Genomic DNA, 20,480 nt, shown 5'->3' on the forward strand with positions numbered 1-20,480 from the left:
CTGTAACCATTGTCATAGGTAAATGATAGTGCAGCCACCAGTAAATAATAGTATTGTGTCTTGGACATGACTATTAAACCATGCACAACTCACAGTTGCTGATGAATTTCAATGGACAAAAAAGCATGTAGAAATCAGGTAATTGCGCTCTCTCTCTCTCTCTTCATTTGTTCATATGTCGATCAAGGCAGCCATTTTATAATGAAATAATATTGTACCATCCAGCAAACTGTTTAAAAATAACTTTAATCTGAGAATTTAATTACATATACATATAGAATTTAAAAAAATAATAAAAATAAAATATCAAAGACTAATAATTTTATAAATAAAAGTGCTAAAAACTGTAAACCAAAACCAATATAAAACCTTATGAGAAACTTTCAAGGTTTGTGCCCCTTTGTCAACTCAAAATAAGACATGCGACAGTAGGTCAATATATTGGCAGACATCTTCCGGTGCAAATCCTGATTGGCAGGAGAGGGGGGGTGAGAAATGGAAAGGGGTGGAGGGTTGTGAAAGAGAAGGAGGACATTACTTGCCAGACCCTGCAAACTCAGTGCAGCAGGAATTGGCAATGTGATTAGGTTGCCATTTCTTGTCACACTGTAAAATAATGGCCTCCATAATAGGATGCATGTAAGTTCCACCACTGTGATTAATGGTAGAACCCAGTGCAGCTGTATGGAGGGCTTCCATCCACATGAGATGGCAGGAGTTGTGAACACAGTCTAACATCTCGATATTGGAACGTGGATTATACAGTAAACCCCCGCTATTCGCGGGGGTTACGTTCCTGAGAAATGTCGCGAATACCGAAAATGCGAATACTGAGTTATGGCTCCCATAGAAATAAAGGGGTTCCGTTCCAAAGTATGAAATATATAAGAAAAACTAGTCTAAAATTTTGTCTATGTATGTATTATATGTACCATCTATGTATGTATGTACTATGTATGTATTATATTAACCCCTGGCTTGTAGCCGTGAAGGGTATTGTGTACGGCATATGCATTTTGTATGCAATAAAGATTTCTTCATCATAATATGACTATGTACATAGACAGTACATAGTGAAATGCAAGCATATGGCATCGAAATGAAAATAAGAAACAATTTAATGTTAAATGTAATATTTATTAGAAATTTCAAACAAATCTTTCAAACCAGCGCCTTGGCTAGCAAAAAAAACTTATCCCACCAGTGCTATCACCAGTTCCGCTAAAGTGTTGATAAAGGAGTTTTGCCTTTTCACGAATGATGAGTGAACTTAACGGAATTTTATTTTGAGTTCGATCTTCTATCCACAGATTTAAAGCTTTTTCCATTTTTTCTAATTTAACATCACGAGTTACAGAGCAAATTTTTGAAGCAATTAGCGCATTTTCACGGACGCTACGGCGGATTTTTTCTTCCGATTTTTTGATTGATCGTACCGTTGACTCATTGATTTTATAATGTTTTGCCACTGAGGAGTCACTTTCACCATTAGAAATTTTATCTAATAACTCAATTTTATTCGCTAATGTCATCACCTTCTTTGATATTTTCACATTTCTCTTGTTATTCGTAGCCATATTTTTGTAGGGGTTAGAAAGAACTTGTCCACAATAAAGTCACTTTCTTCCGTTAACACACGCGAAAAAGTCTGTTTTACACTGCAAAACGGTAGATTTATCATTTTTGTAAGTATATCAATTTATAAATTGATAAATTTATTCAATTTATAAGCATATAAATTAAAAACAAACGACGAAACCTTCCATAACAAGCGCATAACACATACTGAACAAGGATTAGCGAGAAACATCCACACTCGCGAATTTTTCACCCCTCTCCCCCCCACCCACTGAGCGCTGTTTTGACCGGGAAAGGTAATTTTAGCCACAGCCCATGTTTTTTTATGGCGGAAAATATTCACGGCACTTTAAAATTCACATTTTTTAGGTTTCATTTTATATTAAATCGGCAACCGCGAATACAGATACCGCGAATAGCGGTGGTTTACTGTAATTAAGATTTTATTCATTCCAAAAGTGCTCCTCTACAATGACTGAGCTAGTAACAGCGCCCCCTCCCAATAGCCCTCTCATGCTCCGAGATATGATCACAGAGTCAATGTTTAGTTTTACCGATGTTATTATTATTATTATTATTAGCCATATGGTGCAAGGAAGCCTTGAACCATATGGCTAATAATATGGTGCAAGGCTTATGCTGCACCAGCCAAAAAAATTTGATTTACCGTGAGAGAGAGAGAGAGAGAAGGAAATCACCAAGAAAGAGAAGAATGATGATATCCAGCTCGGGACCCTGGGTGTGCCAAGCCCATACTCACCAGATGTGAACCCCTGGGTTTATAACGCATCTCAGAACATGAGGGGACTATCCAGGGGTGCTGATGTTATTAGTTCAGCCATTGTGGAGCACTTTTGGAATGAAAAACATCTTAATTATGATCCATGTTCCATTCTTGAGGTGTTAGACTGTGTTCACGACTCCCAACATCTCATGTGGATGGAAGCCCTCTATATAGCTGCAGTGGGTTCCACCATTAGTTGTAGTGGTGGAACTTGCGTGCATCCTGTTATGCACCGTTATTTAACAGTGTGATGAGAAATGGTGGCCTAATTGCATTGCCAATTTCTGCCCCACTGAGTTTGCAGGGTCTGGCAAGTGATGTCCTCCTTCTCTTTCACCCCCCTTTCTGCCAACCATGATCCACACCGTAAGATGTTTGCACACGTGGAAGGCTTCTGCCAATATATTGACTATTGTTGTGTTTCTTATTTGAGTTGACAAAGAGGCACAATGCCTTGAAAGCTTTCTCATAAAGTTTTATATATTTTATTTTAGTTATTTGTATGCAGTTTTTAGCACTTTTATTTATACAATTCTGAGTTATTTAATTTTTTATTTTTATTATTTATTTGTAAACGGTTTTCTGGTTGGTACAACATTATTTCATTATGAACATACCCAGCGCTCAGGGCCTTTTTTCTAGCAACCATTTTAGTTCCATTGCCTAAAGTCAACAAGGGTATACAGCATCCTATAACAAGAAACAAAGAAACTTTACATATATGCCTTTATTCGTGCAACTTTTTATCCTTAGGGAAGGTACAGTTTCCTGTACTTTAGTTAATTTTCAGGCATGTGTTGTTGAAAAGAGTTTGAATTGTGGAATACTCCTATATTCAACAATTTAAAGACAATATCTTGAAGAAATTGATTTTCCTCAAGATTTCAAATCTACATAATTTCAGTGTCTGCCACCACCACATTCAGGATAACTATTATTAGGGCAGATAAACTGTAACAAAAAAATGACCATTAGAAAATTTTATTACTGGTACAAAACTTTTCAATGTTTGTTCCTTAATGTGACTGCCACTGATATTGACAACACATTGTATATATCTAATGACCAATGGATAGCTTATGAAAACATTTCATCTGGGTTGTTTATTACCTCTTCAATTAAAGCCATTTTCAGTTCTGGTACTCTTGTGGGGAATTTGCATTAACACTGGACTTTGGTTATCTGCATAACCAGATGTTCTTAAGTTCAGAAATTGCTGGGAAAATGTTGGCATTAGAATTAGTAGAGGCATATGATGCAAGAAAGCAAGCTTATGCAGCATAAGCCAAAAAAAAAAAAAAAAAAAAAAAAAAAAAAAAAAAAGGCTCCCATTTCACCCCTCCATTCGTTCCAAATGCCTGTCCAGCTCGGACATAAATTTATTTAGGCTGTTAGCTTCCACAACAAAAGATGGAAGCCTGTTCCACCAATCAACTACCTGCTGGCTAAAGGCAAATTTCTACACAACTGTAGACTAATTCAAACCGTTTTAAAAGCGTTAATCATTTCTTCGCAAGTTACCTTTTCTACGGGTTGCTCTGATGCGTCGTCAGCGTCATCGTTAATTTCTTCGTGATCATGGTCGCGTCTAATACTGCTCAGCAGTATTTCATCTTCATTCAGAATTATTTTTGGCATTCAGTTCCTTTGTGACCACATCATAGTATCCAATCAAATTGTTCAGACAAGACCTCCCTTTAACAAACCCATGCTGTGTCTTAACTATTACTGCAGTCTTGTCTAGATGATCTTGAAATGCTTCTTTAACCAGTGATTCCATTGTTTTCTCCAGAACACAAGTTAAACTAACAGGTCTGTAGTTACTTGTTTCACCTTTTGAACCCCCTTCGTGAATTGGTGATACATTTGCACACCTCCAGTACATTGAGACCTCCCCTGAGTCCAAGGAAGCTCTTATAATTATGGCGAAGGGTTTGCTTACTTCCTTTGCTGCCTCCTTTAATATAATTGGATAGATCCTGTCTACCCCAGGTGCCTTCCTTGTGTTTAACTTCAACAATTTCTCCTCCACTTTTCTCTCAGTTATTACAAAATTACTTAGCTGCCTGTTAGCGTTTGATAAACGTCTGGCACTCCTCTCATTGAATAACTCCTCATGTGTGAATGTAGATGCAAAATACTCATTTAGTTTATCAGCTACTTGAGCAGGATCATCAATAGTCAATCCATCTATGTTAAGTGGTCCAATCTGATTCATCCCTTTCCTTCTAGAGTTTACATATGTAAAGAACTCTTGATGTTTTTCTTTGCATCCTTTGCCAAAGATTTCTCGTAATCTGCCTCCTGACCTCCTTTGTGACTTGATTACAGACTAGTTTATACCTGCCATAAGCTTCTGTGTCACCTGATACTTTATATGCATCCCGTACATTCTTCTTCTCTGCCATGAGCCTCATTAATTCATCTGACATCCATTTAGGCCTAAACCTTGAACAGTATTTCTTAGTTGGAATGAAAAGCCTAGTAGCCTCCAAAATTGTCCCTGAATGCTTCCCATTTAGAATTCAGTGTTGGTAACATCATCAGTTGATCCCACTGTTGATTAAGGATATCCTTTACTTGTTTTCCAGTGTATGCTGGAGTGCTGTCTTACATTAAGATAACTTTTCCCATTGTCCGTTGCTTGTAGAGTGGGTATGAATTGAGTAGATAACCTATGGATCTACTGAAGTCATACTCACTCTAAAAGCGTACACTTTTTTGGCTCTTACGCCATTAGTTCCTCAAAAAATTATACATCAAGGAACCAATATTGACAGTTTCACTGCTTGATAAATGAAATATGGGTGTGATTCTAACCTTATGACCACAATTTTTCATGTTCACACACCTGACAGTGAGGTTCATTTCATCTGTCCACATGATGTTATTGGTCCATTCTTATACTCTTTCAACTTGGCAAGAAATTGTGGTGAAAAATAAATACATATGTTATAAACATCTGCTTGAACCTTGGAGTATATTTGTTTTAATTTTTCAAACTTAACTGGATATTCCTGTAAATTGCTACACTCTTATTTTTAGAAAATTATAAAATTGCAGCAAATAGAGTTTTTATTGATTTTCTTTTTCTTATTTTCCCCTCTCCTCTTACTGCCATTACAGTGTTTATAAAAATTAACAAAATAAAATCATTGAGAACCATTTAAATTTCAGGCTGCAACACAATTTCTGTAATCATTAAATCAGTTAGGTCTAAACTCCCTCAAGTATTGGCTAGGGTCTTTGAAACACCCTAAGCGTGATTTGATCCTTTTCATTTGAAGGTTTCTTCTCCTAATATCATTTTACTGCTGTTTCATGCTTCTGAAATGAACTTAATGTTACTGCTTCATTGAAAGGAGTGACTTTCAGTTCATTTTTTTGGCAGGAAAATTTTCAGAAACCACTGAGATGTTTCAAACATCTGAAGTGACCACTTGAGGGTAATCAGTACAGTACTCTCCCTCTTCCTTTGATGAACTTCCACTGTACAAACTGAAATCTTGAATATCCACAGCTAAATATAAATGCCAATTTTCAGATAATTCTTCAACATAAAGTTGATCATCTAGTATCACATTTAATAAGTGAAATATTCTTACAAGTATATCTTATAAAAAGAATGTTTCACTTATGCTTGCCTTCAATATATTTTTAGATTAGTTGAGATTTCTTTATTTGAATAGCCTAGCCATTATAACTTCATCAAAATAACTAAATTTTTCATTTTGTATCTGGTGTTAAATTTTTCTAGTTACCCTTCACAAATTCTGAATCTGTCAAAAAAATCACTCCATCTCTATTGCCCAGATATTGTACTGCATGCCTTTTTTCTTGATATCTCCAAAGACATTGTTCTTCCAATTTTTATATATAGCGGAATCCTTTAGCAAGACTGGGGTCCTACAGAGAATGAGGGGGTAGGAGAAAAAAAGCTATACTTATGTTAATAAAATATATTAAAAGCAGCAAATTTCATTTTTCATTTATACAACATAAATGCAATGTTTGTTGCAAACATTGCATTTATGTTTGCAACATAAGGAAATAAATGTTAAGGAAAGAATAAAAGGAAATAAATGTTAAGTTGCATTACTGTACAACTCTTGCATATTTGTTTTTATTTACTTATTATATATAAGCAACCTAAAGGCCAGAAAATCTACTACACTCTTTGAATAAGTTAGAAAATCAAAACACTCTTACAAGTGTTTACAATAAATGCATGATTGTTTCTATTTTGAATAACTTTTAGGCAATTCAGAATCAACTAAAAATCACATAACATTTAAATAGGTGGCACTAATGCATGAAACGTACAGTCGTATTAGAGAACAAGAAGAAACAAAAAGAGGTCTTGTTATTATAGAAGCACTCTATGGAAGACTCATAGGAGTTGGAGAGTAAGTATTCTTTTAGTTCATAGCATAATTTTTATTACCCACTCCTTTTTAACTTAACGTTATATCATGTCTTGCTCCCCATAAGGCCTTACCATATTCAGCCAGACACCCTTCTCTTCATAGTCCACTGGACTTTTTTGGATAAACAAATGACTCAGACCAGTATATAAGGAAAGCAGGTGGGCCACACAAGTTAGTTGTTCTTGTCATGGCACTTCGAGCTAAGATGACTGATTTTGAGAGGGGTGTTATTGTTAGATGCCACATTGCATCTGGCTTATTGATAGCCTACACCAGTGGCGAGCAAGTTTGTTTCACTTGCAACCCCCTTTATTATATATAAAATTGACATGACCCCTCAATGTAAACCCTGAGGTAGGATGACCAGATTTTTAGAGGATCAAAATGGCATTTTATAATTATGTAGTAGAAAATTTTATTCAAGTACTGAGAAAGGAATGAAAAAATAGTTTCCTTTTTAATTTACACATTAAAATAACTGTTTAATATTTTAATTGAATATAGCAAAATCAACAAATCAAATTCTTATTCTTTAATTAAGATTACAAAACAATTAATGAGAAGGATGAGCCTGGATAACCGATAATATTTTGTCCATATTTGGTGCAATGTTTGAAATTACTAATCTCATGTCATCTTCTGGATCAAGTCTGGAATGTTTTTTTGTTTTTATAGCTGTTAATTTTGAGAAACCAACCTCACATAAATATGTAGACCCGAAAGTTAGCAATGTTTGTATCACCATTTTCGATAATTCTGGATACTCATCTCGAATAGAATACCAAAATTTTTCCCAAGAGTCTTGAAAAGAGCATATATGTAAGGCTTCGTCAGACAATAGATTAAGATCTTCCTTTTGCTGAATGGTAATTTCGGGACATGAAGAAATATCAAAAGCAAAGGGATAACGAATCCCATACAACTTTTTTTCTGGAGATGCATTAAATCATTTGGAAAAATTCTTAATTAGCATTGTTAAGTGGGTGGCAATGATATCACTAAATTGTAAAATGTCAATATTATTTCTATTAACAAAATCAAAAACATGGGAACGTTTCAGTATTATTACACTCAAATTCAATTTTCCAAAAATTAAGCTTCCCTTTGAAAATTTCTGTTTTATCACTGAGTATTAATATATTTGTTCCCTGTCCTTGAAGACTTAAATTTAAATCATTTTTTTAAAAGTTTTTCAAATATATCAGCAGAGAAACTAAGTTTTCCAAGCCATTTTTGATTTGTAAACAATTGAGCAAGATTCTGATTTTTATCTGATAAAAACAATAAAACTTCATGTTTGAGGTCAAAAGGACATCGCAAGACTTTACCACTGGACAGCCACCTCACTTTCATATATAAAAGAAGCATTTCATCCCATTTCATTACAAAGCATTGTGAAAAGTCTGCTATTTAAGCTTCTACTTTTTAATAAAGTTGATCAAACTTATCGCACCTTTCAAAACTTCATGCAAAGCAGTTTGCATTTTCTTCGCTACTAATGCTTCCCTATGTATAATGCAATGATTAAAAACAATAATAGGAGCAATTTCCTTTACTTTGCCTTTTAAATCTTTATTTTCTCCTGTTAATGCAACAATCAGTACAAATTGCAACACAGTTGTTCCACGTTAGATTATTTGTTTGAAAGAAAATATTTATAACATCAGAAATCTTCTTGCCTGTCTTTCTTCCTTCCAAAGCGTTGCAAAATAGAAAATTCTCTAAGATATCTCCCACGTAGAAGTATCTCACATATACAATGAGTTGAGCAAGGTTTTAAATGTTCGTGAATTCATCTAACTGTATTGCAAAAATTGGACTTTCAATCGATTTAATAAACTGAATTTTACGTTGTCTGCGATAACTGTAATATGCTGCGAGACTGTCTCTGGATAGAGGAATGGTATTTAAATCATTGCTGTACTTTTCCCATATATAATTGAAATCATTTTTATAGTAGCAGGGAGAACAAGAGATTCAGCAATAGTATGTGATTTCAAATTTTTTCTCTATTAAATTTGACACTTCCAATGCTCTTAAAGCTTTACAAGGAACTGTCTTATGTTCTTCATGAAAGATTTCTATCCTTGTATGATGTCGGTGTGTCTTTTGAAAAGGATTCAGTATTTTTCAATATCTCTGGATATTTCGTATGTAAGTGTCTTTTTCATTTAATAGGTTTCATCAATCTCATTGTCAGAGATTGAGAGCTCCTTTATAAGGTGAATGAACTCGCCGCTGTTAATGACAGTGTGGATGGTATTTCCTGCAAGAGGTGTGAGGAGTCGTGCAATATATTTAGATAGTTCATATGTAGGTGCATTGCAGCAGGACACAATGCTTAAGATTCATAAGCCAGGCATTCCTCTCCGACACATTGTGTCCTGCTGCAATGTGCCTACATATGAACTATCTAAATATATTGCACAACTCCTCACCCCTTGTAGGAAATACCATCCACACTGTCACTAACACTTTATTATAGAGCTCTCAATCTCTGACAACGAGATTATGGCGTCGTTCAATGTAGTGTCCCTGTTTACATTGATTCCTGTCCAACAGGCCATAAGCTGCACCAAGAGGCTTCTGGAGAATGACTCAAACCTACCGAGCACAACACCACTGTCCACATCTGTACCGCCGCCATCAAGCTGTGTTTATCGGGCAGCGTCATTACCTTTGAAGATTCCTTATATGAGCAGGTGCACGGCACTGCCATGGGCACTCCTGTTAGTTCCACCATGGCCAACATTTACGTGGAAGAACAGATATTCCTGAAACCACCTGTACCTATTACAACGTGGTGCAGATACGTTGATGACACCTTCACTGTCATCCCATGTGGTTCTGAAACAGCATTACTGGAGTACCTCAATTCCTTGTCAGTATTCATCCAGTTCATTTTAGAGTTAGAAGTGGACAGATCCCTTCCATTCTTGGATGTCTTTGTAAAATGCGTGGGCCCACATATTGGACAAGTGCTTATTGCAAGCATAGGAGCTCACGATCCACCCGAGACCGCCATCAACTCATGATAATGTACCTACTGCCTACATTCCCTACTATCTGGGCATGTCGGGCCAGATTTCAAAAATCCTTCAAGAATACAACATAAAATGCATGCAGCTGCCTAGTAGAAACCTGGTTTCCAATGTGAAGACTCCGGTTGCCCTTCTCTTGTGCAGCAGTATAGGATACTGCATAACCTGCAAAGATTGTAACAGCTGCTACATAGGGAAGACCTCAAGATGCCTTCAAGACCGCCTTGCAGAGTATGACAGATCGATTCACCTTGCTGAGACTGGAAAGAAAGGCACCAAGAAAGGCAAGACCAATCATTGGTCTTGCCTTTCTTGGTGTAATAAACACTGTAGTTTGTTCAGTATGGCTCCTGAAATAGAATGTTGTGTTAATCTGAGCCATTTTCAACTTATATTGATTCTGAGGAGGCCTATGACTCATAAACTATATTGTTTTACAAATTTTCAGCAGCCCTTTTGTTTACCAGTCAGGCAGGTACCACCTCTAGGCAGAATGATTGTGGGGTTTCTTGATGGCCTTGCAGTTGGCACAGCATGGAGGTTGACCTTTGAATGGGCAGTCCTTGAATAAGTGCCCTTCCTTGCCACAGTGCCCACAAACCAGGCATTTTTTAAAGACATCTGGCAGAAGATGTAGTCACAATAGCCCATACAATTAAAACATTTTGTAACCAGCATAAAATCTCTGCATATGTGGGATGAGTAGCTAGCGAAGATCTAGTTTTGGCCATCCAGGTATATCCTTTAACTAAAACAAGTTAAAGTTTTTCCTGGCTTTGATGTTGGAAAAATACATGCAAGTCTTCTTTATGAGCTCTTGCTTAGGTATAGTGCTAGCAGCAGAATGGCCATCTTATACCAATACAGCAGTTTTGAGTCTTTCATTCTACAGTAGCCACCATCAGACTGAGGCAGTTACATCATGTGGTTCCATGCGAACAAAAAACCTGGTTCGGTGGACAATCAGTTAAACTGAGGGCCATCAAAGTGATGGTTTATATAATATAATACTAATAATCATTAAAATCTCACAAATTCAGCAATATTGTGCCAGATTTTTGAAATGTAATCTTGCATGAAATGTAAACTTCTTATAGTAAAGTGCACAGATCATCAGCTAACCAAAAAACTCATAGTTTTGATGGTTGCATTACCACTACAGCAATTGTAGTGTGTTTCTTGGAACTCACTTTTTAAGCCTTAATTAAAAATAAACTGTGAAAATGTATGTTTTTTTTTATTGTGAGGCAATCTAATCATCACTGATGACTGCTAACATTTAAACTGTATACTATACAAATTTGAAAAGCAAAAAAAAATTTTTTTTTTTTTTTTCTTATAATGGGATGCATAGGAAATTTTCCTCTGGTGAATGATATGCCAAGGCTGCAATGAAGAAATGTACACAACAAACTTAGTTGCTTAAATAATTTGTGATATCACATTCTAAGCCTTACATTTACTAAGAGAGACTCATCCCAGTGTTTGATTATCAGTGAACAGTTCATAATCGTAGCTTGGGTTTCATTGACATCAGAAAATATGCTACTTTAAGAAGCTGTGGTAGAGTTAACCACGATTGTCATGCCAAAACAAACCAATGCTTGTAGCCATAAGAGTTGCTGTGTGATTTTTGTGGGGAATTCCCCTGAGTACATTACAGTATTGCCACTCTGCTGTACTTGTGTTACTGAAGTATATTGCAAGACGGGTTAGGTGGTTGGCTGATCATTTCACCACCAGTAACTCTGTAATTATATCTATAAACCAGCAGAAAGCCTCAGAGGTCTAACCAAAGGCTCTTGTGGCACAAACATTTTGCACTGTCACTGAATCACTGAAGGGTGCCTGCCAGAGAGCCCTGCTCTCTCAGTAAGGAGGGCTTTGCAAGGTCCCATGAAACTGGCAACTAAAGAACAAAACTGTGCATTGAATTCCTTCTTAATAAACTGGCAGTCAAACACTACAATTGGAGAGTTTGCCTCACATTAGGAAACAGTGCTTTAGCTTTTTTATTTATTATTTTTTTTTCATGCATAATTTATAATTGCCAAAATAACATTCAGTAAAGCATAGGTTGCATGGAGTAATTTCTTCTTATTTTTTTTAATATATATTTTTATGCAACATTTTCAAAAGGTCTGGATTTCTTAGAATTAAGATTTTTGAATGCTAAATTTATGAGGTTTTACTTTAATAATTTTTACAAACCCAACTTGAGTATATTTCAGCAGCTGGGAGATCCATGAACAGAGAAATTATATCCATACAATTACATGAAAAAATATGACATCTGCCATATTGAAAATATACTGAAAATTATATTATGAATAATTTGTGAATCATTTAAGTTTAAATTATACAGAAAGAGTTAAATATCATTCAAAATGATATATGTGAAGGTTATTCTGAAACTAAAGCCTCCAAAATTTTTTCTTGGATAGCACTGTAAGTGTAAACACTACATTACATATTTCAAGTCTTTAATTACTTATATTTATTTTTTCACTTGTTAAGAACCATTGTATATTAATTTCCCCAATTGCTGAACCAGAGCCTGTATCCCTTCTCATAAAAGTTGCTGTCAGCCTCCCAAAAACTACTTTGTGAAGGCCATGGGCTTTCATTTGTTTAGCCCCTACACAAAGAAAAATAGGTAAAAGTCTATTGGCACAAGGTTGGGACTATGCAGTGGTAAATTCTGAATTTTCCCTTGACAGGATACTGGTATGGAGTCTGACATTGTCATGCTGAAGGAAAAATTTATCTCTTTTCTGATCTTTTGTCAGTTTGTAATTTACATAGCAAGGAGAATTGATTGTCTCCCCCCCCCCCCACATTCATAGGAAATTTATGTGGATAATTGCTGTCTTGTCCCAAAAAATGTCCCATTATTTTTCCAACGAATATTGAGTTTTTAATTCTTACTGATTTCTTGTGTAACCACTCCATGAACTGCTACTTTGTCATAGTGGTGTACTCAGGTCTCTTCTTCAGTGACAATGCTGTCAAGAAAATAGTCACCAGTGATCTTGTACCACTCCAAAAGATTGGCACAAGCCTACACTCACTGCTCTGGCATTAGCATTTTTATAACCTACCTGGTACACAATTTCCTCCAGCTCAGATTTGTCCAGAATCATTTTTCAATGCATTAAGGCCTATTCCCGCTCTTGCATGTATTTCCTGGGCCTTAATGCAACAATCTTCAGAAATGACTTTATCCACTTTCTCTCTCTTCCTCCCCTTCATTTTCCATTGTCACTGCAGTATAAAGACAGCTTGAAACCTTGACATCATTCAAACTACTACTACCACCATGTGATACTTAACCTACTGCCTAACTGTGCTCACATTGACTGCTATGTCTCCATAAACATTCTTCAAACATCGGTGAATCTCAATGGGTACAATGTCTCATCTTACATACTACTATAGCCTTGTCACCTGGTGTGTAGTTTTGAAACTTACAAGATTTGCCAGTAATATTTAAATTTTCACCAGACCTCATTACATTTTGTATGCAGTTATTATCCATTAGTAGGCTACAGTTATTGCCAAACTCTCTGTCGCAGCAAGTTTCATCACAGCTGGGCACTAAATGCATTAAAACCAATTGAGGTAACTACCATCTCTTGACATCCATATATATTTGCCTCACTGCATTATGTTGCTACAAAATACAGTTTGTGTGTGTGTGGGGGGGGTGGTATTGGGATACTTTTGCCTGGACAGTGAATATGAAATTACAACTGTTTTTTATATGAAGCTCTATTTAAAATACATGAACATTTACATTTGATTATGATTGAAAATAGATATTATATAAGAAATCTAATTTTTTTTTTTGTTTCATTACATTTTAAGATTATGAAATTGTTTTGAAATCAGTGGCAATTCAGTTAATTTCATATAGTTAATCAGTATTATTATTACTATTGATTTCTGTGTGCAGACATGGAAACAGTTCCAGTATGGTTGAGGTAACAATACCCCTGCAGTGTCTTGTCAAAGATTCTCGACTGCAGCTGCCTGATTCTTCCAAGGTAGGTATTCATGTGCATATGCTGATTTTGTTTTTACTGTTCATAGTGAAACTATACTGAGAAAGTGTTTTTATTAGGTGCATTTCACAGCAGTTCTGTAGTCTCTATCAGTTTCACCATATATCACTGTCTCTGCACGTACGGATGTAGTGAAATTTATATTCTCTTTAAAACACAGTTCTACCATACATATATGAATTGAGTGTGTTTGTTCTACCATACATATATGAATTGAGTGTGTTTGCATATATATATATATATACACACTGAGTGATCACTGAATTATGACGACCCCTATGAAAATTGAATGCGACCCTTTGACCACATGAGGTACGAGAGTGCGGAGTTAGTCGAACTACGTAGCATAGATAAGGTGTTAGTGGTTCGGTAGGTAGTAAAATTCTGAGCGTGATGGGTAAAAGGAAGTATTTATCGGACTTTGATAAAGGACAGATTGTGGGTGCTCGACAAGCTGGTGCTTTGATTTTCCAAATGGCTGAACTGGTAGGGTGTTCGAGAGCCGCTGTAGTTAAAGTGTACCAGGACTGGCGTCAAAATGGTCAAACAATGACCTGACGGCAAAACTACAAAGGTCAGCGAAAGGTTGATGTTAGAGGTGAGCGCCAGGTCCGATGACTCGTACAGGCAAACAGGAGCAGCACTGTTGAAGAGTTGACTACCCAATATAACATAAGCCAATCCGGAACAATATCTGGCGTGACCATGTGTCGCACGCTCGCACATATGGGCTATACCATCAGACGACCCCTATGGCATCCTCTCCTAACCAAGGTTCATCGGCATAAAAGACTCACCTGGTGCAAAGAGCATGCAAGTTGGATGTTAGAAGACTGGAAGGTGTGCTGGTTGGATGAGTCACATTATTTACTGCACACCGTGGATGGATTTGGCATCAACAACATGAGGCTCTTGATCCATCATGCATTGTGTCTAAAGTGCAGGCCAGTGGAGGCAGTTGTATGGTGTGGGGCATGTTTCACTGACAGGAACTTGGACCCCTGGTGCATATGGCACAACGTATCAGTGGTCTCTGCTATCGTCAACTGCTTGCTGACTGTGTACACCCCACTATGTTACACTTTTTCCTGAATGGCAATGGTGTCTTCCAAGATGACAATGCGCTGAGCCATCGGGCACTTGTTTTGCAGGAATGTTTTGAGGAACACAGTTTTGACTTCCAGCATATTAATTGGCCTCAGAACTCCCTCGATATCAATCGCATAGAGCACTTGTGGGACACTATGGAAAGGCATATCAGGCATCTGGATACGCCAATCACCTCCATACCCACATTGCTGACCACATTGCACACAGCTTGGTTGGCCATACCTCCCGAATGCTTCCGACATCTTGTTGAATCAATGCCACATCGGATAGCTGCTGTACTGAGGGCAAAAGGAGGACCTACGATGTATTAGGTAGGCAGTCATAATTTAGTGATCATTCAGTGTGTGTGTGTATATATATATATATATATAATACATATGCATAATATACACCTATTGTCTTTGCCTTGTCTATCCATCTGCAAGTAACAACTTGACTCCCAATGGATGAATTTTCATGAAATTTTAGTTAAATCTGGGCCTTTTTAAAAAATATTTGTTGAGCCATTCCAAATTTCATTAAAATCAGATAAATAGAAATCCATTAATTGTTTATTTTTTCCATACAGTGTGAATATAAAAAAAATACATTTGTAGTTTTAATCAGTATTGTTATATAAGACTTGTGAACTTATGAAGAGATACATAGAGAGAAAGAAAAAAGGCAGCATATGGGAGGAAATAAATAAATATTATACAGTTGTAATTAAACTGAATGGCTAAGTTTAAAGAATGTAAAACTAGACTTTTATTAAGTGTTCTAAAGATGTAATAATTAATCTATAAGTAGATAATTATATTTACTTTTCACTTCTGTTAATCACAGAAAACGAAAAATTCATTTAATTTAAGAAAAAAAAATCAGATGGGCCCGACATATAACACACTGAGTATACACAGATGAGCCAAAACATTATGACCACCTACCTAATATGATGTTCATTCTCCACGTGCAGCCAAAACAGCTTGTACCCGGCGAGGCATGGATGTTACAAGATTTCCAAATGTGTCTTGTGGTATCTCGTACCAACAAGTAACCAGCAGATCCTTTTAACTCCTGTAAGGTCTGTGGTTGAGACGCCACAGATCGGAGTTGCTGTTCCAACACAAACCACAGATGCTCGATGGGATTGATGTCTGGTGAATTTTGAGGCCAGGGCAATACCTGGAAGTCTTCCTCATGTTCCACGAACCAGTCTTGAACAATCTGGGGTGTGGCACGGCGCATTATTCTGCTGAAAGATGGCACCGTCAGAGGGGCAGACCGTTGCCATGAAAGGGTGTACCTGGTCAGCAATGATGTTTAGGTAGGTGGTAGATGTCAGGGTGCCCGGCACACGGATGACTGAACCCAGGGTATCCCAGCATCGCCCAAAGCACTACACCGCTGCCACTGGCTTGTTTTCGTCCACATGGTGCAACAGAAAACGTGATTCATCGGACCAGATGACCTTCTTCCAATCACTCAAGGTCCAGTTTCGATGCTCATGTGCCTATTGTAGGCACGTGAGCCTATTGTAGGCATGCTGTCGCCGATGAACCGTGGTTAGCATGGGCACTCAGAGCAGCCTGCGACTACACAGACCCATTTTCAGCAGGGTTCAATGCACTGTGTGTTGTGACACATTACTCCCATCACCAGCATTCCAATTACTGGCGAGTTGTGCCACAGTTGCCCTTTTGTTGCCACGTACCATCTGGGAGAGCTTTCACTCACCTTGAGCATCGATGAGCCGTGGTCGTCCAACATCTCCCCGGCGGTTTGTGGGTTCCCTCTTCTTGGACCACTTTTGGTAGGTACTAACCATAGCTGACTGTTAGCACACCACCAGCCATGCCATTTCGGATATGCTCTGAACCAGTCGTCTGGTCTTTGTCAAAAGGCCAGACACTTAGGTCTGCTGCCTTTCCCATCTGAAGAACAAGAGTAACACTGGTTAACGAAGCTCAGTATCAGGTGTTTTTTATACTGCATCCTGACCCGCCGTAGTTCACCTGCAGTTGCTTTGATTTGCATAATGACTCACTGGTCATAATATTTTGGCTCATCAGTGAATCAACTAATTTGTTATTTATAAAAAACCAGGAAACTGGCTCAATCTAATTCTTTTATTGATTTTTTTTATTATACATTTCTTATTTTAAGAATGGTCTTCAGGGTTTAGGTTAAATAGAATAATGCATTATGTTAATTATTACTACAATTACTCTCTAATACCTACTGTTTCAAACAATACCATAACTTACACAGTAAGTTATGGCATTGTTTGAGAATTTGTTTGAAAATTAACTTATTTTAATTTTCTTAAGTGAGTACAAAAAATAACAGTCATTTAACAGTGTATATTTTTAGCTTTTCCATCCAGAAAGAGCACCAAGTTTGCTGTATGCCAAGTGAGAATTTGTATTATTTCTAAAAAAATATCAAAGTAGTTGTTTACCCTGAAATATATACCTGTTTGTTTCAGTTTCATATTTATGGTCTAAACAGAAATTTCTTTGTGTAATTGCAACCATTGCTTTTATTAGCTATTCTGATTTTCCTGTCGATTGTCAGTTTTGGGTTTGCATTGATCATTTAGTAGGACATTCCATGAGGGCCTTCATGCCAGTCTGAGCTCAGCCATTCCAATTGATGGACAGTTTATACCAGTTTAAAGTCATCATGCCCTCTTTTTATCCTAGCTCCTTCCCATACCTACATTAATTTATTGAGCAGATGTTCTGAGGACTGAAATGGATAGGGTATGCAACTTATTTTGTTAATTCATATTTTATATGCTTTCATTTCATATGAAAGCATATGAAATGATTCCAGAAAGCTTGTGCTCTTCAGGTTCAGTTGCATATCAAGATGCTAATTAACTTTTTTTAACAAAAAACAATTCATTCAAGATTTATGTCAATAATTCAATATTTATATCAATCATTAAGTGGAAGGATTGTATGTGTTTGCTATTAAGTAGGCTATGTAGGAACATTGTAATTGTGCTTAAAGTTTCGTGTAGTAAATTATACATATATATATATATTTTTTTTAATAGAGTAACCTACCAGGATTCTATGACCCTTGTCTAGGAGAAGATAAATCTCTAGTTGTAAAGTATAAATTCCATGATCGTCACCACGTTGTAACAATTGGTGATAGAGAAATTCTGAGGATACCAATGGAATGTAAGTGTATCACCCCTCATGCTAAATTTTATAAGGTACCTACATTTACTTCCATTTCTACCCCTAACCATTTAAGGGAGTGTCCCACAAAAATAGCCAATTAATATGTGGAGAGGAACTAATATATATAAAAAAAAAAAACTATAAGTGGCTTAAATTGCATTTTGATACAGTATAAACTCTCAAAACCAGCACATATTCAGAACTTATTTAGGGATGTGATTGGTGCTAAAATGTATAGTCCAAGCACTTGTGAACACAGCAAAATCTTGCTGTGTTCACAAGTGCTTACAAAAACTTCTAGGGAGTATTTGAAACATTTCACCAGTTCTAATTAAATCTCTAAAATTATCCTGAAAGAATCTGTATTTGTTTAAATAAGTTCTGCTGCACTTTTCTAACATTTAGAGATAGTAATTTCTGCCTTATTTTATTTATAAAAGAAATAATTAGTTTTCATGTCTAAATATGAAAATGCAATTTTTAGACCTTTTCTAAAGTTGAATAAGATCATTAATTTAGCACTTTTTTTTGCCAAAAAAACTGCACCACCTGTGTGAATGTTGCCAGAATGAAAGACTTGAAATCATGAAAACACAAGACTTATTTTGGTATTGGGCTGATATTTTCTTTTCTTGTTTCTTCGGTTAGAGTTGTATTTCTCTTCCCCCCCCCCCCCCCACCTTAAAAAGAAATGGTACCAGTAAACAAAATTATCTCATAGCTTTTGTTATTGCACAGAGTTTTTCCCCCATTGGACCAACAAAGGTATTCCAGTTAATCAGTGTTGGATACAACTATAAACCAAATTAATGTTTATTCATTCTTCCATTAATCATCATGATTTTCACATAGTCTCTCCCCCCACTTTAAGCCAATGCATAGGGAGACTTCAAAAATAATTCTTCATTATGACTGTTTTTTTAAAAATTTGTTGGTTCAAGTCTTTTCTTTTGTACTGTGGTTGAGCAGGAGTATAACAGAATGATACGAAGAAGAAAAGCTTATATAACGTGTTTCCCTAGTTTTTATATTTTATTTAATTCTTCCAACTATTTATTTAATCCCTTTTTAAATCTACATAAGCTGTCTGACTAAAAAACTGTGCAGTGATTTGTTCCAGTAGTCATTGACTAAAAGCAAATTTTAGTCTACAGTTTTCTTTCCTTACTTGAATATATATTATCATGTTTGTGTAATTCTGGAAAGAAAACATATATCCTGTTCAGGTTGCTGCTGACAAAGTAAATAAGTATTTTTATTTAGTTTGTAGTTAGCATTGACATTAGCCCATAGAGAAGTTTTCAGGGTTGGGAATACCAGAAATACACCCACCAGGTTATAACTGAGATTGCAGAATATCTTGTCTGAACAATCTTATTGTATACCATGGTGGAGTAACAAAGTAACCAGATGCACAAAGTAATACTTAGACTTTGGTAAAGCCTTTGTCACTGTTCTGCATAAAAGACTGCTGTACAAATTGAAGCAGTGTGGCATTGGCCTGAGTTAATGCTATATACAAAAGGATGGTTGAGTGGCAGAAGACAGAGGCTAGTTATAAAAGCACCACTTTTCTTGTGGAGTCCCACTAATGGGACTCCACTAATACATTTTTACACCTTCAGTATTGGACCCATTGTCGTCAATATTTATTAATAGTATTAATGAAGATATAAATTTGCAAATGATGCAAAGGTGGGTGGGGTGTTTATTGATAGGAGTCAAGGCATACTACAACAAGATCTACAAAAATGAGGCAGAGGCTGAGAAATGGCAATACAGGTTTAGCATTGATATGAGGAAGTGAAGTGTTCAACATGTTTAAGGCTTTGACTAGATTAAGTGAACTAAATGCTGATGCATCCTTACTCTTTCTTGGACTACACACATACGAGGGTGGTTCAATAAAGAATCGCCCTGACCTAGCTGCAGAGGTGCTAGCCTGTTGATTCTTGGCACAGGTTTTAGTTCTCTACATAGCCACCATGCAGATTTACACATTTTTCCCATTGATAGATGAGGCTACAGATACTGTTTTTGTAGAAGTGGTGAGGTAGGTCTTTGAACCATGACTCAGAAATGAGTGTCTCATTGTCGGGGAAGTGGTTCCCCAGAAGAAATGATTTGAGGGAAGGAAACAAGAAGTCCGATGGTTCAAGATCGGGTGAGTAGGCTGGATGGAGCAGCATTTCGTGTGAACTGAGGCATTGTCTTGAAGCGTTCTCACACCTTTGGACAACATGCCACGCCTACATGTTTTGATTTTCTCCCATGATTTTGTGAGTAAGTTGGCATAATAG

General features: G+C 36.5%; 1 protein-coding gene across 1 annotated transcript in view; it reads left to right on the forward strand.

Moving 5' to 3' along the window:
• LOC150079257 (dnaJ homolog subfamily C member 11) overlaps positions 1-20,480 on the forward strand; it is a 247,344-nt gene that overhangs the window by 217,637 nt on the left and 9,227 nt on the right. The window contains exons 14-16 of the mRNA XM_090384090.1: positions 6,662-6,768; positions 13,786-13,876; positions 18,048-18,177. Of these exons, the coding sequence (XP_090240216.1) occupies positions 6,662-6,768; positions 13,786-13,876; positions 18,048-18,177 (328 nt within the window). The remainder of the gene's footprint in view (positions 1-6,661; positions 6,769-13,785; positions 13,877-18,047; positions 18,178-20,480) is intronic.

This window comes from Mastigoproctus giganteus, chromosome 10 (assembly GCF_048544385.1).
Source record: "Mastigoproctus giganteus isolate SK-2022 chromosome 10, ASM4854438v1, whole genome shotgun sequence".
NCBI classification, from domain to species: Eukaryota; Metazoa; Arthropoda; class Arachnida; order Uropygi; family Thelyphonidae; genus Mastigoproctus; species Mastigoproctus giganteus.